The sequence below is a fragment of the Rhamphochromis sp. 'chilingali' genome (assembly GCF_963969265.1).
Source record: "Rhamphochromis sp. 'chilingali' genome assembly, chromosome: 14".
NCBI classification, from domain to species: Eukaryota; Metazoa; Chordata; class Actinopteri; order Cichliformes; family Cichlidae; genus Rhamphochromis; species Rhamphochromis sp. 'chilingali'.
In genome coordinates, this window is record NC_137941.1 from 8,138,304 (window position 1) to 8,159,392 (window position 21,089).

The 21,089-nt window shown below is 41.5% G+C and overlaps 1 protein-coding gene across 1 annotated transcript; it reads left to right on the forward strand.

Annotated features, from left to right (window-relative positions):
* Positions 1–4,312: 4,312 nt before the first annotated feature.
* Positions 4,313–6,646, forward strand: LOC308410274 (CD276 antigen homolog; the record flags this gene model as incomplete). The annotated part of the gene is made up of 5 exons (XM_080903516.1): positions 4,313–4,406; positions 4,595–4,957; positions 5,921–6,214; positions 6,318–6,415; positions 6,620–6,646. The coding sequence occupies 4 exons, from the start codon at positions 4,313–4,315 to the stop codon at positions 6,401–6,403; spliced, it is 837 nt and encodes a 278-aa protein (XP_080759642.1). The 3' UTR covers positions 6,404–6,415; positions 6,620–6,646.
* Between the last annotated feature and the right edge of the window lie 14,443 nt (positions 6,647–21,089).

A 21,089-nucleotide genomic window follows, 5' to 3' on the forward strand; every position in this document is an offset into this window, starting at 1 on the left:
CCAGAGATTTCCGATTTGTTTTATAGCCTCAGATTTTCCAGTGTTGCACTTTTAGACGTCGTCTAAACGCCCGTTCACCCTTACTGGAGATTTGACTCGGTGGAATTCTACATCATAACCACGAACGCCTCTGAAACCCGACCCTGACTAAATGGCATGTCGACAAAGCTCACGCCTCTTGTGATTGGCCTGTTGAGTACCATCACCTCTCCTGTTTCCAGTTATGTTTTTGGGGCAGTTCTTGAATTTAGCCGTCAGAATAAAATTATTGTGTCAGTATAAGGAAAAATAATCATACGGTCAATATAAGGACCCAAATGTCTGCAAATTCATGGTGGGAGATGGCTGAGTCCTTCAGAATGAGCAAAGAAGTGAAAAAACTAGAGGGACAAATTTAAGAGTGAGAACCTAGAGGAAAAAAATACCTGGCTTTTTGATTGTATCAGCTGTCAAATAAAACGGGGGCATAATCTCACCATAAATGCCGCTGCTAACATAGGCTACATTATTGACTCTGCAAAGACTCATTGCAGAAGTCTAAATCAGGTCTCTGATGAACACTTTTTGAGTGAAAGTTGTTGGAAAAAGGTGCGTCTGTGTTTCCTGAAGTCAACGCACGTGGGGTCAACTTGTGTGTGGACTGTTTTATGGACAAAAAGATGTGACAACATGTACAGGCCAGTGTAGAAACATAAAAATGGAGAATCGGGGTGAATCTGCAGTCCCTCCTGTGTAGCCTCATCTCATTTTAGTCAGTTTAAAATTCAAACTTCTGACTGATAGTCTGGCTCTTTAGGAATTGAGCAAGCATCTGATGCAGCAGAATCATCAGATTATTTAAAAACTAAGTCGACTAATGAGGAAGAGCATGCTTGTTAGTGTGCAGAGTGCTTCAGCATTGACAGATTTCTGCTTTTAAAAATGAATGATGTAAGCGTCTGAATAAACAGAGGGGGCAGAGAATAAGCTGTACTGTAGTGAACTTTTAAAAGAGCTTTGGAAAAACACACAAAAAACTAATTTCTCTGTTGAGTAAAATCTGAAGCTCGCACACTTTGCGGTAGTTTCCCGGGAGAAACCAAAGCTGGAGGCAGTGCAGAGAACCTCAGCAGGGGAAACAGGAGTGCTGAGCTGGTGAAGTTTTGAAGACTGAAAGCTGAAAGTTTTTCTCTGAATCGAGGGGACGATGTGACTGCTCCCTCGTTGACTAACAACTAATGACAAGCATACGTGTGTTTATCTTTGAACTTTATTTAATTCAGCTTAATAAAGTGTGACTTAATAATGCATATGTCTCTTTTTGAAATGAAGCTGTTGAACTGATTTGTTTTTTAAAGGTGTTAAATGTGTTTAGTCTTTCAATTTAAACTTTAAGTCGAAAATTTGCTTTCTTTTTTTATTTTTAAACTGAAAAAAGGGTGTCCCGATAAAACCCTGCAAAACCCCCGCATTATAAATAGAACTTCCCACTTCCTGTTTGACAGGTTGGACCTTCGGTGTGGAGCACTTCTCTGTAACAATATGAAAGTTTTGAGTGTGTGGTTAGTTTTTACAGCGAGAAAAAGCTGGCGAGCGGGGAAAATCCTTGCAGGAGAGATCAGAAACTCCACACAATTCGTTTTATTACCAGTAAAAGGGCTGAAAAAAAAATTCCGTACTTCAGCATAAGTAATGTGACGCTCCTGAACTGGCCTCTGTTTACTATTAATTTACAGGAAATCTGAGAAATGCAACTGACTCAGTCTTTGTTTTTTCTGTAAAACATTTCTCTAAACTTTCTATGAGTAACAGCTGTTACACAGTTGTAAGTATGATTTGGTTCCTGAAAAAAATTGCAGCAATCGTTAAGTCCTGTTGGGTAAAACTAAACGACGCCACTTGATACTGATGCTCACCCGTAGAGACGATCCATACCAATGCTGGGATTGGTATCAGATCGATAATCTGGCTCTATCCTCCAAGTTCAGCATGTAGCCCACTGAATTGTTTTTTTTTTTTACAAATTAAAAACTGTACTTCAAACATGCACAATAAAAAAATCTCTGAATCTTTTTGCGTTGAAAGTCACATCTTTTAATAATAGCCTACAACACATTTAAACAACAGAAGTTGACCCAAAGACAGGCACGTATACCTTCCTCTTCTCAAAACAAAACCGAAAGGTGTGTTAACTTATTATTGTGGAAAATGAAAGTGATTTGGTGGTAATTGAAATGTGTTCAGAATTTGGTGAACTGAGATTGATCTCTTAAGCTATGAAACACTGCTCTCCCTTACATAAGCTGCCTTTATAGGTTAAAAGTATCAGTATCGGTATTGATATCAGCAATACCTCCCCTGTATTTACCGGGTGTTTTTGACCTTTCAGACGGGGAATGTAGACTATTAAAACATTCCTCTTTCCGAAGAGTTTAGAAGAAGGTCTTGTATAGAGGTTATCCTGCCTGTAAACACAATAGCTCAAAAAGTTTTGAATCAATTCCAACAAAACTTTGCAGGGGTGTAGACCAGCGGTCCCCAACCAGATCGGTTTAATGTCAGACAATATTTTCACAGACCGGCCTTTAAGCTGTCACGGATAAACAACAAAATAAAATGATACGATCAAGACAAAAACTGTGGTGTTTTGTAAATACAATAATAAACGTGAATTCACTGTGTAATTGTGTAACTTTATTAGCAGAGTCCTCCGAAAATGCTGCAACAACATTAAGAGCAACATCCTCCGCTCTGCCCCTTAATGCCCTCTGGTCACTATGGTAATGCGTAAATATTTCTTTCAAAATAAGACGCACAACTACAACATGGGAAAAGATCCAGGGAAACCGAGTTAACGATAAAAACCCTGAAAACCATGAATTTCACACCTGAGCCTCAACTCTCGTGGCCCGGTACCAGTTCGTGACCCGGGGGTTGGGGACCGCTGGGGTAGAGTGCAGTGATGTTAACAGTCTAATAAAATTTGGCCTACATCTACTGAGGTCTTGAAGGTCAGCAGATTGATCTTAGTGTCAAAGTGCTCTGTAGACTTAAACCTATGATTCTTCCTGCCTTTGTGTTAGGGAAAATATTCTAAAACACTTCTTCAGTAAAGACTCAGAGAAACACACAGAACTTCTTGCTAGCAAGGGCAGCCTCCAGACTGAGACTCGCGCTGAGCACTGCCCCTGGTCTTTATTTTATACTCCATTGAACGTGTGTACGTGTGTGTGTGTGTGTGTGTCCTGCTGATCAAAGGGTCATAAAAGGTACATCCTTGGTCAGGAGAAGGGTGAGGAAGTCCAGCAGTTAAAGCACTTAGACTAAAACAAACGTAACTACGTTAATCCTGCCATAAAACAATAAAACCAGGTACAAGCTCTCTCGTTCTCCCAGGACGTGGGGGTGCATTCCTGGGGTGCACGCCAAGCCTGCAGCCTGCTAGAGATCACACACAATTAATTATATGCCTCTAAGTATACATGGTTGAATATTTCCTAATACAAATAACTACATGCAGTATTCTACCATATGCAAACTTATATCACTAAAAGATTATACTGACTACTAAATACAATTTTCCATTGACACTTTGTCTGTATTAACAACATATAGGCATGTAGGGGATGACATACGGGGATTCTAAGTATCTTCCTCTGGAGGTCAACCAGGGTCAAACTTTCATAAAATGTCTATTATCTTTAAAATTATGTCTTTTACAATTCTACTGCCTTTGTTTGTATTGGAAATATTTATGAAATGATGCTGTTATGCCTGGGCTGAGGTAATAAGGTAATAGGCTTCGTCTGGCCACGAAACTGCTTGTCAGTCATCTATCCCAACAAAAACTATACAGAACGAAGATCAGTGATCACAGGGTGGGTGGAAGACGCGATGAAGCACCTCGTGATAACACCAAAATAAGATAAGATAGAACTTTATTAATCCCTCGGGTGGGTTCCTCTGGGAAATTCGATAATTCGAAAATGTGCAAAGGATGAAAAAAATGACGGGAAACCGTGCAAAGTTGTGCAGTTTATGAAGACGTGCCAAACGTTTTTGTCTAACCTCACACCTCCGTTTAATTGTCTTTGTGACCATTTGACCTTTGACCCTACAAATGTCACATACTCCATTACACATAATACGCATTGCAAAACCTGCATAACTATTAACAAGTCAGCCATATTCTTGTGAATCAGAAATAGCAAAGAACTGTTAGAGACATGCGTCATTACTTTAAAATGGTCATCAAAGCGAATTTAGGGGAAGTCCCGATGACGTCTACCGCATCTCATAAGAGGAAGCGGAAGATGCACCATGCCTGGGCACCATGCGTCTAAAATCAGTTTTGTCATCTCGATTTATAGGAAACATCCTCACAAAAATGGCTATTCTGCTTGGACTTTTTTCTGCTCTCCTGTTTGGTAAGCTTTATATATTTTTATGCAAAGCCTGTGTGTTTACATTAAAGAAACAAAGTCAGCTGGTTTCTGTGGGATTGGGTTTGAAACTCATATTAAACATGGCTGTTTGTTGCATCATCGAAAAGTCCAATACCGGTGTTTGAGACTCATTAACTGCTTTCCTTTTTTTTTTTTTTTTTACATTTTAGTGTCTGAAGCCATATTTGTGTACAATGTCAACTCAACCATCATGGACTCAGCACTCCTGGGATGTAGCGTGCCAGTTAAAACAGACTTGAAAAATCTTCGCTTTTACTGGCAGGATGAAAGGAAGGCTGTTTTGTACTCTTTCAATAAAGGAAAGACAATGTTCACGCATGTAAAAGACCCTTATCTGAACAGGACCGCGGCCTTCACCCAGGAAATGACGAAAGGAAATATTTCAGTCCTAGTCAAGAATTTGACTCTTGGAGATAATGGGAGGATATTTGAAGCTTACGCTGCAGTTTTTAATGGTTCGGAGACAGTGATGCAGACCTCAAAAGTTTGCCATGCAAATTTGTATGTAACAGGTAAGAGAGGAAGTTGGCTTTGCTGATGTTTATGTTTTATGAAGAAGTGAGTATACCAGCGAAATTTCTGAAAAAGGCTTTTTTGAGTTAACACTCAAAGTTCACACTAAATATGCATAAGTTGTTTGGGATTAAAGAGAAGATATGTGAACTCTTTTCTTTTTGTGAATTTCACTTTAGTTAGAGCACATGATTTTAAATCATAATGGATTGCATAACTAAAGACGCAACTTCCCATGTAATTTATTTTTAACTCACTACATGTAAGAGTTATCTGACCCAGCCCTGGTCATGAAGTAAAAGTGACCTTACAGTTGGGATTCTCTAAAGTTAATTTATTTTAACATAAACCTTCGAACTAATTTTGCGTTTTTTTTTTTTTACATTTGGCTAACTACCTGCTAGCTAAAGATATAAGATATAAAATAAAGAAAAAAATTAGAGATTTAGCTGATTTTGAAATATGTTATTAGCTGTGGAATACAACAGGCTAGCTGTTAGCTTTGGATAAAACTGGGTTTATGGTTAGCTTTAACGATCAGAAGAAATTACTTCTACTGATTTAAAGGTATTAGTGGATGGATATTATTAGCCATGACCATGCAAACTATAGTTGATCACAGAGGGTTTTGGGAGCCGGTTGGGGAATAAACGCTTTTCTCTAGCAACAGATCGGTTGCTAGGGAAAGATTCAGGTCACTGATTGGTCGGTAGGCCTGTGTGACTTTAGCAGTCATTTTCCCAGCAACTACCACCAACCAGTCAGGAATTATTCATTTCCCCTCATGACCAGTCTCGATGTCAGACAAGTTAATGTCATCACGTGTCTGCAAAACCTCAGTAGGTAGAATGATGGTATCAGTTTGATTAATCTAACTCTCACTCGAAACCGAACAAGCATTCTTAAAGATGAAAGGGACTTTTTTTTAAATTGACTTTAACATTCTTCCCCTCTCTCCTCAGTGCCTTACAAGCACCTCAAGCTGGCTGTAAACACTAAAACAATGACTTCAGTGTGCACGCTGCATGGTGTATTTCCAGCTCCTGAGATACGCTGGACCATCCACTACAACCACTCTGAATCCTTGGTTGAGTCGAAGCATGTCCACACTAAGACAGAGCAGGATCCTGAAAACTATTTGTACACCTCTAGCAGCACTCTCCACATCCCTGCAGATCATTACCGAGCCATTACCTGTCTGTGCCACAACCCCACTTCAAATACGACTCTGAACGCCACTTATACTTTAAGCAAAGGTAGGTTAAAAGTTCATAATGCCCTGTTTTCAACATGTTGAGTCAGAAAACAGGAAACAGGAAGAGCTTTGTGGATACAGACTGTGTCTTTCTGCTTCTCCAGGTGCAGCAGTGTGGAGTTTACCTGGCCGGACTGCAGGTCTCATAGTGGCTGCTGCAGTTCTTCTAACAGCTCTGCAGCAGCTGTAGTTCACACATGATGTGAGTTGATCGACAGAAGAAGCTTTTTTCAGGTTTATATATGTTTAAAGGACGTGTATGTGTTTCTGTCTCTTGTGTATGTGACACAGCAACATCTTAGTGCCTTTACATTTTGAATACAGGTATTAGAAATAGATTAATCTGTGTATTTTGTCCACCTGAAGATAGAAAAATCTGTTAATTTATTTTCTGTTCCTTTCTCAGGGCCTGGTTTTGGTGGTGGACGACTTCAGCTGGTCTAGGATATTCAAAGTACACCAAAGTTTGTGTGACTTTTCATGTATTTATAAGTGTATTTATGCCACACTACTCCAGTCTTATTGCAAGCCCAAATCAGAGACTTTTGAAAATGCTGCTTATCCAGTTTCAGTCTGGCCTGGACGGGAAAACACAGACTGAGTTTCATGAATCAGAAAAATGAAACCAAAAGATCACACCTAGGATCAGGTTCCCTGTGTGGTTTCATCCATTTCGTGTCAGTAGTTACTTCAGGATTTCATAAAAGGAACAATTGCGCACACATGTGGGTCAAAAACCTTGAGGTGGATAATAATAGTCCTGCTAGTTTTGTGTTCAGTGAAGGGAGTGCGGGCAGAAGATGAAAGGAGTAGAGATTGTGAAGGTGGATGAGTTTAAATGTTTGGGCTCGACCTTCCAAATAGACAGAGCAGACGAGACGTGAAGAAAAGAAACAGAGGAAGACCTCGGAGATTCATGGATGTAGTGAAGGACTGGTGATGGGGGAGGGTGCTGGGAGTGATCTGTTTTGAAAAGCAGCAGAAATCTCCTTTTAAACTTGTTTGGTTTTTTTAGCACTATGATTGTGAAGCACTTTGTTATATTTATCTATATGAATAAAATGTTATTTTACTTATGCTTCTGTTTCTTATTTTACAGTTTTGCCATTAAAGTTTAAAGGTTTTTTAGTTCTTCCTGATATTTCCTGGTGGTTCCTGTAAAGTTTTGGAAATCCATTCAGATTATGCTGATGGCATAGTGAACTACACTCACCAGCCTTATTGTGATTGGCTCATAACTTTGTGGCAAGATGTAAACATAATGGTCTCCCCCTGCAACCCATAATAATGGCAGAGGAGAGCGCTGGACTGCAAACAACAAAGCACCTTTACAACCTTACTTTTTATGCTGCTGGGTGGCTTCATTTACAATAATACATGTTTTTTAGTATATTTATGTTTTATATTATAAGCTGAAAAATGTTTTATTCAGACTTCAAGAGAAATATGGTGAAGGACCCCCCCACCCCCCCCTTTTGACTCCACCCTGCAGGCTGTACAGAAAGCAGCCCTCAGTCATCAGTTGTGTGACCAAAATACAAAACACTCTATTTTTTTTTTCAGTGTGAACCAAAATAAGCGACTGAGTCCATGAAATCAGAAGGAAAGAGATTACAGAGGTCAAGATGACCAAAGCTTATCGCCATCTGGTGGAGAGAAAGCAGATTTAAGTCACGTCCACACTGGCTTCAGTTTACTGATCTTGAAGATATGTCCATGTTTTTTGCTGTTTGTGGATGTTATTATTCATGAACATGATTAATAACCCACCATGAATTTATCAACCAACCTTCTGCATCTTTTCATAGATTTTACAGGACCTGATTAAACTGATTGAGGCTAATGGTGCGGATAATCAGAAATCAGAAATCAGAAATCAGAATGGGTTTATTGCCAGATGTTGAGGTTTACAACATTAGGAAATTGCTGCGGTGCTTCAGTGCAGACAATAAGAATTAAAGTGCTATGTAGAAAGAAAGATATGTGCATGAGATATACATGAGATATATACATGAGAATAAGAATTATGAGTGCTACGTAGAAAGATATATACATGAGTGCAGGTGGTGATCAGTGCCAGACATGAAATGATGCAGTGACACAGCGTAGGGTCATATGTTAGTGGCGGGGACAATCATGTGGTTATTGTTCATGTGTCCAACAGCAGAGGGGAAGAAACTGTTCTTGTGGTGAGAGGTTTTGGTGCGAATGGACCGGAGCCTCCTGCCTGAGGGGAGCAGGTCAAACAGACTGTGTCCAGGGTGAGAAGGGTCAGCTGAGATCCGGGCTGCACGCCGCAGTGTCCTGGAGGTGTACAGGTCCTGCAGAGATGGGAGTCTGCAGCCAATCACCTTCTCAGCAGAGCGCACAACACGCTGCAGTCTCTGTTTGTCCCTGATAGTGGCTCCAGCGTACCACACGGTGATGGAGGAGGTGAGGATGGACTCGATGATTGCAGTGTAGAATTGCATCATCGTCCGTGTTGGCAGGTTGAATTTCTTCAGCTGCCTCAGGAAGTACATCCTCTGCTGGGCTTTCTTGATGACGGAGGTGATGGTGGGCTCCCACTTCAGGTCCTGGGTGATGGTGGTACCCAGGAAGCGGAATGAGTCCACAGAGGTGATGGGGGTGTCAGTCAGGATGATGGGGGGGAGTGGGGCTGTGTGCTTCCTGAAGTCCACAATAATCTCCACTGTCTTCTGGGCATTCAGCACCAGGTTGTTGTGGCTGCACCAAGACACCAGACGTTCAACCTCTCTCCTGTAGGCAGACTCGTCCCCGTCCGAGATGAGCCCAATGACGGTGGTGTCATCTGCAAACTTGATTAGCTTGACAGACTGGTGGGTGGAGGTGCAGCAGTTGGTGTACAGGGAGAAGAGCAGATCTGTGTGAAATATGCGTCTCTCTCTCTTTAATATTGCAGTCTTCTGATCTTATTGTAATTTCTCTGTAGTTATTATTACATAAATAAACTTCTCTTTTAGCACAATTTTCAGATATTTCATGAATCTAAATATTTTTTTCATCTTTTTGCACAAAAATCTTGAAGACTTCCACATCTGTAAACCAGATGTTTGTTCACATTTAGCTTGAAACTGAAGCATGGAAGTAATTTGTTGTTGATCAAAGTATTATGGAGTTACTGGTTCATCAGTGTTTTGATGTTAAAATAATACAAGCGTACTGGATTACAGAAAGCACAATTTGTGGGGGTTTTAGCTTATTTTACATGATTGAAAACTGTGATTAATTTTGCATTAGAATATTTTAGAGTAGCCATCACAAATAAAGGACAAGGTACAGGTGTGAGAAACCCAAACAGCCATTAAAATAAAGTAGCTCGGTCACTTGTGAGTTAAAAAAACTGGTTTATTGGATTATTTCTTCAGTAATTGTAGGTTATAGTTCTCCTCGGATCAACTTTTTTTTTATTGGTATTTATGAGCCTGTTTGAGCTGGGCGTATTGATTTAGTCATGACACGACAGGAAAATCAAATTAATCAATTATATTTTCAGCTCATTTTGGTTGATCTACTGAAGATGACACCACTTAGGACACAAATGTGGGACCCAAACCCTGCAAGAGACACCGAATCTCCTCACTGTAGGGTTAAAAGTTCAAGTTTTTCCTTTAATTTGTCCCTCGTCTGCAGCTGCGAGGTAAATTGGGAAAAATGAAGAGTGTTTTTAAGATGCCGCCTTTGTGGCTGCTTTAATGAAGTGTGTGTCTCTAAGGGTCCTACAGGGTTAAGCCCATGTTTGTCAAACAATGTGAGAGAAAAGGTGCTGCTGCACAAGTGGCATCAGTGGTATTTGGTGTGTTTTTACATACGTGTGTGTGTGATGGGTTCAGACGCCTGACCTTCTGGGTGGGGGGTGGAGGGTGAAGCCAGCCAGGACTTAAAGCTGTTGGACAGACGGGCTCACAGGGAACAGAGCGGGAAACAGTCGAACAAGCTAAGCAAACAAGGAGAGGATTTTCCGCTCGGCCTGATCGTGTGTGGACACATGACGCCGCTGGAATCACGCTCAAAGGTCGGAGGTCAGACTTTAGCAAATACCAAACTAGTAAAGACCTCATGTGTTCAGTCAATGACATTTCCATTCATTTAGATCATTATTTCGTCTCCACAGTGAGTGGAGGGCGACATGCTGAAGAATCACGACACCGAAAGACCTGAAATATGTTCAATGCAGTTCCTTTTAGACACGAATGATTGTTTCAAAGTAGGTCTGAGTGTTTTCTGTGTCATTCTTTAAAATTGAAACGCATCCGTGCATCACTGAATTAATTCAAGCTGGCTTGTGTTTACTTTTTATGGACATTTGTTACATATATGTAGAGTTTCTTTGGCATTCTTTCAGTTTTATTTAGTTTTTTTCATCTGTCTGGAACAACAACATGAATACTTCAGTAGCAAACAATCCCCTGGCATTTATTTTGAAACTTCAGTTGCTGTTAGCCAACTAGCATGCACTAGTTTGCTCTGATTTCTCCTCCTTTCCCCTCTAATATGATCAGAATTTATAAAATAAAAATTGTATGGCATTCATTAAGACTTAAAATTAATGACTGAGCAGGAAATAACTGAGGTTATAAGCTGGGTGAGAAGGAGGTACATTTTTTTCAGACTCCCATAGAATCAGACAGAAACGCCCCCTGCTGGTCATTGGAAACACTGCAAGTCTAAAGCATTGGTTTCACTTTTCAGACCCAAAGACGCTGCAGACCTCTGGTTTCAAAAAGCTGAGAGCCAAAACGCTCAGCCTTCAAATGCACAACCTCACAAACCATTCGGTGATGTCACACAGGTTACATCTTTTAAATACAGGCTATGACAAACACTTTATTCAGTTTCAGACTTGCATGTTTCTGCAGTTTCCCTGAAAATGTTCTTTATCAGTTAGATCCAAACTAATTTAGAACAATCAACTGATCATTAAATGAAAAAGTCAATTTATGGGGCCAAACTCCCAGCATGCACTCAGGTAGTGCAGCCATTCTCGGGAGCCTCTTGTTCCTGGTTCCCATGTCTCTGCTGGGATTAATCCCTGAACCACAGGTGTGATAATCCCAAACAGAATGGCCCTGCTGAACACAGGGACTGACGGTGCTCAGGCCCCAGTCTGCTTTGATCAGAGCCAGCAGTAGCTGTTCCCGTCGGTCCACAAACGGAGCCGGGAACGCCAAAGATACAAGAGGGCTAAACGACCCAACAGGGATCCTCTGTGACAGACACTGAGGGATGGAGGTGTTGGACAAACTCAGGACAAACATCACCCTGAACAGATTTAGCAGCAGGAAACACAGTAGAAGAAGCTTTGCACAGCGACCAGGACACTGATGATGAGTTTAAATCAGAGAGAAGAGTCTTTGATAGTTTTTATCTGTCACGGTGCTGAGGAGACCAGTCTGAAGGTCTGCTACTCGGTGTGGGCTTAAATGGGAAGAGGTTCATCAAGCTACAAAAAGAAAACTGTGTCTACAAAGTCTGAAATGCTCTGAACGTGGACAACACGTCCTCTGGACCCTGCCTCTCTGATAGTAATGGGTTGCATCAGTGCCTGTGGAGTTGGTAGGTTGCACATCTGGAAAAAGACCATCAGTGCTGAAAGACACGTCCCATTGAGAAGACATGTTTTCAGGGAAGGTATGGCATATTTCAGCAAGACAGTGCTAAACCACATACTGCATCTATTCCAGCAGCATGGCTTCACAATAAGAGTCTGAAAACATTTTGAAGCTTCATAAAATGACTCAGTGGGCCCAGCAGCTCGAATCCTCAATCACCCAAAACGTCAGCAGCCACAGCAGCTGTGATGTCATGCACGGGTTTCTGGACTCCACATTCAGAAGCCTCAATAGTAGCATTTTGTTGCTATTGATTGCTAAATACAGATAATTAATAAACAGATAATTATTATTGACCAAAAACAACACTGATAACATGGCAGCAGCCATAAAGCTAAATTCAGTGAAATTAACATGTTTTTTTATGCTCAGATCTAACCTGCTGCTAAGAAACTGATTTTGTACTCTATGTTGTGTTAGCTGTAATCAGACTGTCTGTCAGTAATTTATCACAGAGGTTTTTTTTAACAGAAAATTTTCCTTTTTGCATTTTTTCTACTCGATAGCACAAACTAACATTTCACATATGTCCAGATTTTTTTTTACTGTTTTGCTTCTTTTGAAATGTGTCCACATCCTCATAGTTCCCAGTTTCCACAGACTGTCTGTTAATCAGGGTTTTCTCTCCATTCTTCTTGAGTTTTTTTTACCTTTACCTTTCCTTAGAAACCACAATGAGATGCCTGTAGTTGTGAACTCCGGCTGTATCGATTAGCTTCACCTTAGCGAACTACAGCAGCCGATAACAAGTGCTCAAATTATCCCGAGGCATAAAGAAATCTTATATTTTATGCACTCAGTTCTCAGAGCTGCTCCAACATAAAATACTTCTCCAAAGAAAGTCAGGAAAACGTCTTGCAGCAATTTAGAGAAATCATGATGTCATTAGGGGTACGATTTTGGGTGGTTTTACCAAAATATCCCCAGCGTTACCTCCACATGTTGCAGTGCTGGTGAAACATGTGCATTAGTCAGTAAGATCAGAAAACATCCACATAAAAGCCATCCTGTTCTCTTCCACATATCGTGGCTCTGAACATTTTTATTCATAAAATGTGTTTATTCTCTTTCGTTTGTGCTTCAAGATGATTGGGATCCAATCAGACGAGGACCAGGAGTGTTTCTGATTTACAGCAAAGACACTGATTGCACTTTGGAGCTCCTACACAGCATTGAACCAAGTCCAGGTCTTGATGGCAGATGGAAACCCCTCAGGGAGAGGAGGACAAGATCACGGAGCGACAAAAAAGCCCAAGAAAGATAATAAAAATTATAGATAAAGGGTAGAAAACATTCAAATTTCATTCCAGAGTAAATGTACAAATCAGAAAGAAAAAATGAAGAAGATGAAGATCATCTCCATACCGCTCGAATGTTATGGCAAAGAGTGACCAGCTGAATCTTACGTAAATTATCAAATAATCAACAAGGCTGCGGGTGGAAGTTATCCATTGATTTCTTATCTGTCTGTGTTTCGTTGCTGTGGATAGATATAGTTACAGTTTTATTCATAATCTGATTTGTTTTGTTTCATAAATGGACCCAAAAAGTCAATATCTAAACAAAAGCATCACAGAAGCTGATCTAAAGTTTAGTAAAATAAGTAAAAGAGGCAAAAGAAAATCATCCCAAGTTGAACAGACTGATCCCGAAACCCTCAGAGATCAACGTCCTTCGAGGATTTAAAAAAAAACTACTTCAGGACTAATCAGAAAATTATTTTAACCCAGAGGAAGCCACAGCCAGAAGATGAAGCCGGTATTAAAAGTTTGCTCCTGTGAAGGAGCCGTCTCATATGAACTGACTTGTTCGGAGTAACCATCCATCCCACACGGCTTAAATGAGTTTTTCAACCCTGAAAATCTGGCTAGCTCCTATTACGAGGTTACGAGGGATCAGAAATGCCAGAAAAATTGCATTTCATCCCACTGATATGTACTTCAAATATATTCACGCACTCAGTATGAAGGTACCGTTTTGCCTAGTTTCATTAATGCTTTTTTTTCTTTACTTTTTTTTAAAGCTCTTCTCAGATTTGTCTCATTTTATGTAGAACGGCTCAATTTGTTTGATCCGCCGTCCATCCTATGTTAACCAAGGATGTGCATGACTCTTATGAGTGTTTATAAAAGTTAAATGAATAATTTTTGAAAGAGAATCTTCCATAAAAATATTTAGAAATAAAGATTTAGTTTGCAGGACTTTAAAAACCGAATAGTTGACAAGATAGTGCACCTGTTTCTCCACTGGAGGGCAGCCTTTACCAGCGAATTCCCAGTTGTGTGTGGTTGTGTGTGTGTGTGTGTGTGTGTGTGTGTGTGTGTGTGTGTGTGTGTGTGTGTGTGTGTGTGTGTGTTGATGAGAAGTCCTCTGCTCTAACTTTCCCACTCTGAAGTCCCGTTATGAGATCTTTGATTTGCAGATGTGTTGCTACCTGCTATCATTGTTTGTGTTGTCACTCAGATGTGGGTGAGCTATGTCCTGCAGTGACCAGACACGTACGCACACACACACACACACACACACACACACACACACACACACACACACACACACACACACACACACACACACAGAGTGAAACAAAAATACACAGTGAAACACACATGCTGTGGAGACTTTGTGGTAATATACCCTCCCTGTTGTCCTGTCAGGTTGCGTTTCACACTGTCAGGGTCACCCACCGTGTCCCGGGCTAAGCCTCGTCTCCCTTTGATTCACTCACACACACACACACACACACACACACACACACACACACACACACACACACACACACACACACACACACACACACACACAGAGTGACACTGCAATCAGATTAAATGTAAAACGCATGTGCTCCACATCAAAGCGCAGCCGACTGTGCGTGTCCTTTGCCATGTGTTCGTCAACAATCGCACAACATTCAGAGAAACTCAGACTCAGCAATGATTCATTTTCTTCTTTCTTTTTCGACGTGTCAACACCTTCTCAGATCTCCGGAGGAGGAGGAGGGCCCGGCTCCATCGAGTTACGGCCCAGGTTATAATAAATCAGAAAGAAATGATTAAAAAGGACTTAAAGCCCCTCTCGGTGGACTCTATCTGAGAGCAGTGGGGTTACCACACAAACAGAGCGCGGGCCTCAGCGCCGGCCGGCCCCGCTGCCCCGGGATCTGCCCGCTGACCTTTGTATGAATAGAGGAAGATATTGACTGACAGTGCGGCCTGAATAGGAAGCCTGGTTAGCTCCCAGTTGAGCAGAGGGGTAAGTTGATATCCTCGTGTTCCCCCACTGCTTGAGTAAACACCTCAGCCTCAGAGCAAAAACTGCAACAGTGACGAAGAGGTCAGGCCTGCAGACCCTCCTCCTCCTCCTCCCCGCTCGGTCACAAGGCCAAATCGATGCATCTGACCCCGCTTTTCTTCAGCAAATGAACTCTCACCCTGAGTCTAACAAAGAGAGAGAGCGAGATAGGACTTTGTTTTTGGTGTGCACAAACAGAGCTGTCCACTCGAGGGTCCGTGTTAGCGGTGTGTGCCGAGAGAGTGAGATGGATGTGCCCATTGGAGCACTAAGTGGGCCTAAAAGTGAGGTCTGTGTGTGAGTGTGTGTGTGTGTACGCTGAAGGTGTGTTACTCCAGCTCTGTGGGCCTCAAACTTATTCTAGCAGGCGACGCACTAATTTAGTTCAGTTTTATACCTACAATAGAGAGAAAATCCCAACAATCAGGCGGGCCCCTTTGAGCAAATACTTGGTAACAGCGGGAAGGAAAAACTCCCTTTTTACAAGAAGAAACCTTGAGCATAACCAGGCTCAGGGAGGGCCAGTTTTACTTCCTGTTTTTCCCTACTCTCTGAATGTCTTCACCTCTTCTTTGCTTTTAATTGTACCTTGTTCCCTACCTGTGTCTTTATTAAAGTGTTTTGATGAGCTCCCTCGGCTTGTTTTTCAGTTTATCTGTTTGAACTTTGCTGTCAGCTGAATTAAAAGGCTTGATTTTTAATATTTCGCCTGCTTGAGCTCTTCATTTAAATCCTATCTATACCTTCACCTGGACCTTTAGTCTAGAGGTGCAACTGTACATCTACAAAAAAGTTATTATCTGCTCCCTAAAACACTGGGAACTCAGACTCTTTACTGGGATGCAGACTTTTAGGATCTTGCAGGAGTGTACGAGCACAGCACTTCTATCGCATATGCAGGTGCACGACCATTTTACACTCGACTCTAATACACAGGGATCCTACACGAGTGCAAACCTTGGAGTAATGTGATCTTTTGTCTATGGACCAAAAGAGCAAAAGATGATTTGCTAAGCCCGGCGTTCAGTGTGTTACACTCGTCCAGTAACAAAGCTGCAAAGGCAAGCACGACTTTCTCGAGATCTGATGGAAAAAAAGGATTTTAATCTGTTTTGCACAAACAAAGCTGTCCTCCAACATCCACTCGAGGGTGAGAGTGTGTCTTGAGCTGGGTAAAAACACGGTAACCACAATATTTATTTGCTTATCAAGTGTCCCTGTATGAAGTTAAACAGGAAAAAGTGAAAGAATAATAATAACCAGTTTGGTAGCCAGCTCAAAACTTTACTAACAGCTGTGACGGATCTTCAAAACACGAGGACAACGGCTCTCTAACAAATGACAGATCGTTAAAGGTGTGACTGTGTGTGAGACGGGACACCTTTCTCAGGTGTAGGCGGTTAGGTCCTGACGATCCTCTCTCTGTGAAGTCACAAAGCACGGCTGTGCCTCCCACTTCAGAGATGCACATGTGGATCGCATGAAGCTGCAGGTATTTAATAAACTCACCAAGCACATTTTCAGACCCAGGAGTCACGTTTTTAATTCATATGGATATTTACGGAGCAGTGTTGATGGCAAACAAACTCTAGCTTCATGTTTTGCCTCTCCACCACCCCACTCTGTCACTACTGCTGACCATTACTGTAGCTATTATTATCATCTGCTCTTACAAAGATTTGTTCCCTTCCTGCTGAAAATGAAATTTATTCTCTGATCCTCAAAAAAAATATCAGACCCAGATTCTGAAGTAAATTAAGAGTCTTCATTGTATTAGGTTGTGAAATAACATATTTTAGTGATGTCAAAGCATTTTATCTTAGTGTTTCACCCTCGCCTGCACCTTCCTGCCTCTGTGACCTTGACTCAAAAAATACAGGAAAAGTGTATCAAGATTATACTTTTCTTCCTCCCTTCTCAGCTCCTCATAGTCTCTGCTTTGGTTCTATTTATGTGTGTCTGCTTCTACCTCTGCAGGCCTGTGTGAGAGCTTGCAGCACCGAAACCTCACAGCCATGAGAAAGTAGCCATACGTCGCCTGTTCCCATCACTCAGCGGCAGCGTTAAGGAGCTGGGAGCAGGGAGAGGCATCATTCCCATCTGATCCCTGCAGGGAGGGAAGAGGACACAGAGAACAAGAGGAAACTGGGCTGAAAACTCATGTTAACAGGTGGGAACTGAGGCAATTTCACAGCAGGGGGGGTGTTTGTGAAACCGGCAACTGACAACAGTGAACCAAGTGAAAAGGCTGTAATAGCTTTAATGTAGTAAAAGCCTATTGATCTGTGAAACAGAGTAAAATCTGGGCCTTTCATAGCTCTAATTTTAGGGCAGTCCTGAATGCCTCATAGCTTCAGTGCTTTGGCTGTTTATATGGTAATCAGCATTTTAAGGCCACAGACATCCCAAACAGCCCATGAAATAAGCAAGTAGAAATAGTACTCCAACAGTATTTAGCATGAAAATTAATTAACTGTGCCAGAATCGCAACACTGAACCAAAGTATGGCCACTGTGCTAACACCGAGCCAGCAATCAGCCAACGTTTAGCCACAACACAGCAAACTACACCAACGTTCAACCAGCTTAGCCAACCTTGTAGACACAAGGGTTAAACGGTTAAGAAAATGAATGGATAGGCTTCCACCTACAGCCCACCCGGGACTTTGGCTCTTACTCTCCCAAAGGTTGATGACTTGAAATCGGACTTTCATGAACAAATCTACATCAGCTAAAACGAGAGGATAAGGTCCACCTTCCCTGAGCTGGAAAACAGGCTCATGTCACTTCTATGTGTCACACTGCTCAAATGTTGGTCTGAAAATAGAGCCAGACCGTCTCTGAGGGTCACAGGTCAAGGTTGTGGGGGTCAGCTGGTAGCCCAGGGTTTGTGTGTGTGTGTCTGCTGGAGGGACTGAAGCACATCTGTCCAAACAGTTCAGCCTTGGTTAGTGTTTGCTGCTCTGTCCGAGTCCATGAATAACAAAAACACTGCAGTTTACCGGCCTCTGGCAGGGCCGGCTGGGCATCTGTGTGTGTGTGTGTGTGTGTGTGTGTGTGTGTGTGTGTGTGTGTGTGTGTGTGTGAGAAATTTACTGTGTCTAAGGAATGCTTTAAATGTTTGTGTGTAAATGTGGTTTCATAATCAGTGTAGAGGTCAAAAGGTTGAAGAAAGCGGGGGGGGGGGGGGGGAAACCTTGCTCGCTTCACAGCCGCCGGGTGAACGACAAGTGAAGAAGAGGGGAGCAGCCAGGTGGATTTTACCTGACCAGGTGTGACACCCACCCACACATCTCCCCTTGGACTTCTGTGTGTGTGTGTGTGTGTGTGTGTGTGTGTGTGTGTGTGTGTGTGCGCGCGCGCGTGTGTGTGTGCGTGTGTTTGAGCACACATCTTTTTTGTGTATGTGAACAGCAGTAACTTTACAACCTGCAGGCTCGGTCATAAAACAGCAGTAGCAGTAATAGTGGTAGTCACAGTAGTAGCAGTACTAGCAGGAGTGGTAGTCGTGGACTTTTATGGCAGCTTCAGGCTCTTTCAGTCAATAAAGCTGAGCTTAAACACTCCTTTCACAGATAAGTGTTGCTGCCACAAACAAGCTGGATGCATCCTATTAAACCTGCTCCTTCATGTCCAAGTGTACTAGTGCCATCATTTCAGCTTTAAGGTGGATCCATTCAGCTCAATTCCAGCTTAATATTTTTATTCTTGGACTCCACTAGAGTAGCTCTGCATGACTGACAGCTTAAAACCTATATTCTGATCCTTACATGGAGAACAGAGTCTGCATTTGTGACACCCCCTCTGATATCAGCGTGCAGATAGTAAGAGGGTCCAAAGTCTTGGTCTTTATCTGTTGAGCATCAGTAAGAAATACAGATTCCTAGTCAAACTTTATTCTTGCTTTTTTTTTCTTCTATTAACGGCAACTTTAAAACATTTTTATTGTTCTTTAAGAATTAATATATGCTCCTAAAACAGGAAAACTGTTTGTACCTGCGGACTTTATATCAAATCTGATCGCAGGCGAAGCCTTCAGGGCAGCAGCTGGAAGAATAAAACGGTCTTGCACACATCTACATATTATGTTAATGGTATAAAAATTGTAATCTGCCAGATTCTCCTGTGTCTTAATTATAGAGCTGTGACACTGAGACGTGTTAATTTTCCTCCTGGCTTCAAATAAACTTTATTAATGCAGCTCCTTTCCAGTCTTAAAGCTGTTAAACCACACACACACACTGCTGCTGTGAGGTATTCAGTCTGTATTATGTGTTTAATCCCTTATTTTTCTCTTACCAGCTGCTCTGCTGCCAATAGACCTGTACAGTTTTCTGATTGGTCAGGTGCTACAAACCCCGCCTCTTTAATATGGGCTGACGTTCTGGGTTGACCACAACTTCACAATAACTTCACAAACCTATAGGTGGCATTACACTGGCTGCATTCATCTGTTATATGCAGTCTGCTGAAGTTTGGTGAATTACCATCACATATGAACAGAATTATCCCTGTTCAGGAAGCAAAGAGGATAAGGAATGATTAATGATTTAAGACATTATTTTTGTATTATTGTGGGGCTTTGTGGCTTTCTTAAATACACAGTGGCCCAATATGACTCCATCTGAAAGCTGGCACCTGATAAAACTGATGAATTATCTCAGTAGGAATTAATCATTTTCACATTTTCTGACATTTTAATGCAGATGCGTCACCTCTCACTGCCTTAGAGGACATCTTAATGATGGAGAAAGCCTCAAATGTGCACACAAAGAGATCAATAAAACAGTCTTTTAGCTCTGCTAGACCCAGGAAGCAGTAAATACCAGACATGAACTTTGTGTGGGGTGAACATGTGTAACATTGTGTATGTGAGTGTGTGTGTTTGCCCTGTTGACCATGAAATCCTCTGCTTTCTCCCATCTCTATCTCCTCCTCTCCTCTTCCTCCCACTCTCCCTCATATCTCTTTATTATTGAGCTCTTGTAGGAAACATAAATCAGGGAGTTGCAGAAGCAGTAATCTGCATGGGAAGGAAAGATTCCAGCACTGAGGAGGATTGGTCTGAGAAACAGGTGCTGGTTTTACTCTCTGCTTCGGGTCACTGAGGTGAAACAAGCTTGGCAACGTGAAAACCTCCAGTAATAGCTGCAGGATTGTAGGAGGTGATGTGTGCTCAGATTCTTTAAGATCTGTATTTGTGCTGGGGGTTTTTATAGAAAGTAAAGTAGAAAGCTGTGCCTGCTCTGACTCCAGGTCTGTTGCTGTTTGCACTGTAACCCCTGTGATTGATCACAGAAACATTAAAGAAACAGGACCACAATGCCGGTTTAACAATACCCACAATGCTCTGTTAGCATGAAGCACATACAAGACAGTGATAGCATTGTGAAGAGCATCACTGTTCATTGATCCCCCTCAAATATTTATTTAGCTCCTCAGTAAATCGAGGAAGGTTTGATACATGCAGTTTGCTTTGAAAACAGATTAGAAGACACACTCTCAGACAGGTGTGGTTCAGCAGGTAGAGTTCACCTTTTGTTTTTTAAGGAAAATAAATTTTTAAGGAAAAATCCAAATTAAGCATGTATTACATAAGCATTGAACACGCTTTAATCCCAGTCATTTAGTGGTTGCTATATAAAGGACTCAGGAAGGATTATCCCTCATTTTTTCCCACTCCCAATAACAACAGTGAGGAACATTAGCTAACATTACCTTTGAAATCTTCATATAATTAATAGCATTAACAAACACTGACAACTGATGTGGTTTCAGATAGTATTTTGCTAATGCTAGGGTTAGCCAGTTAGCTTTTACATATGGTATCAAGCTATTTGTTTGTATTAGCTTGGAAGCTAATGATAGGTAAAATTAGATTGTAAGCTAATATTTAGCTTGAAAGGTAAATTAGCATTTACCAGATGAAATGAAGCCCTCCTAAACAAATGGCAAA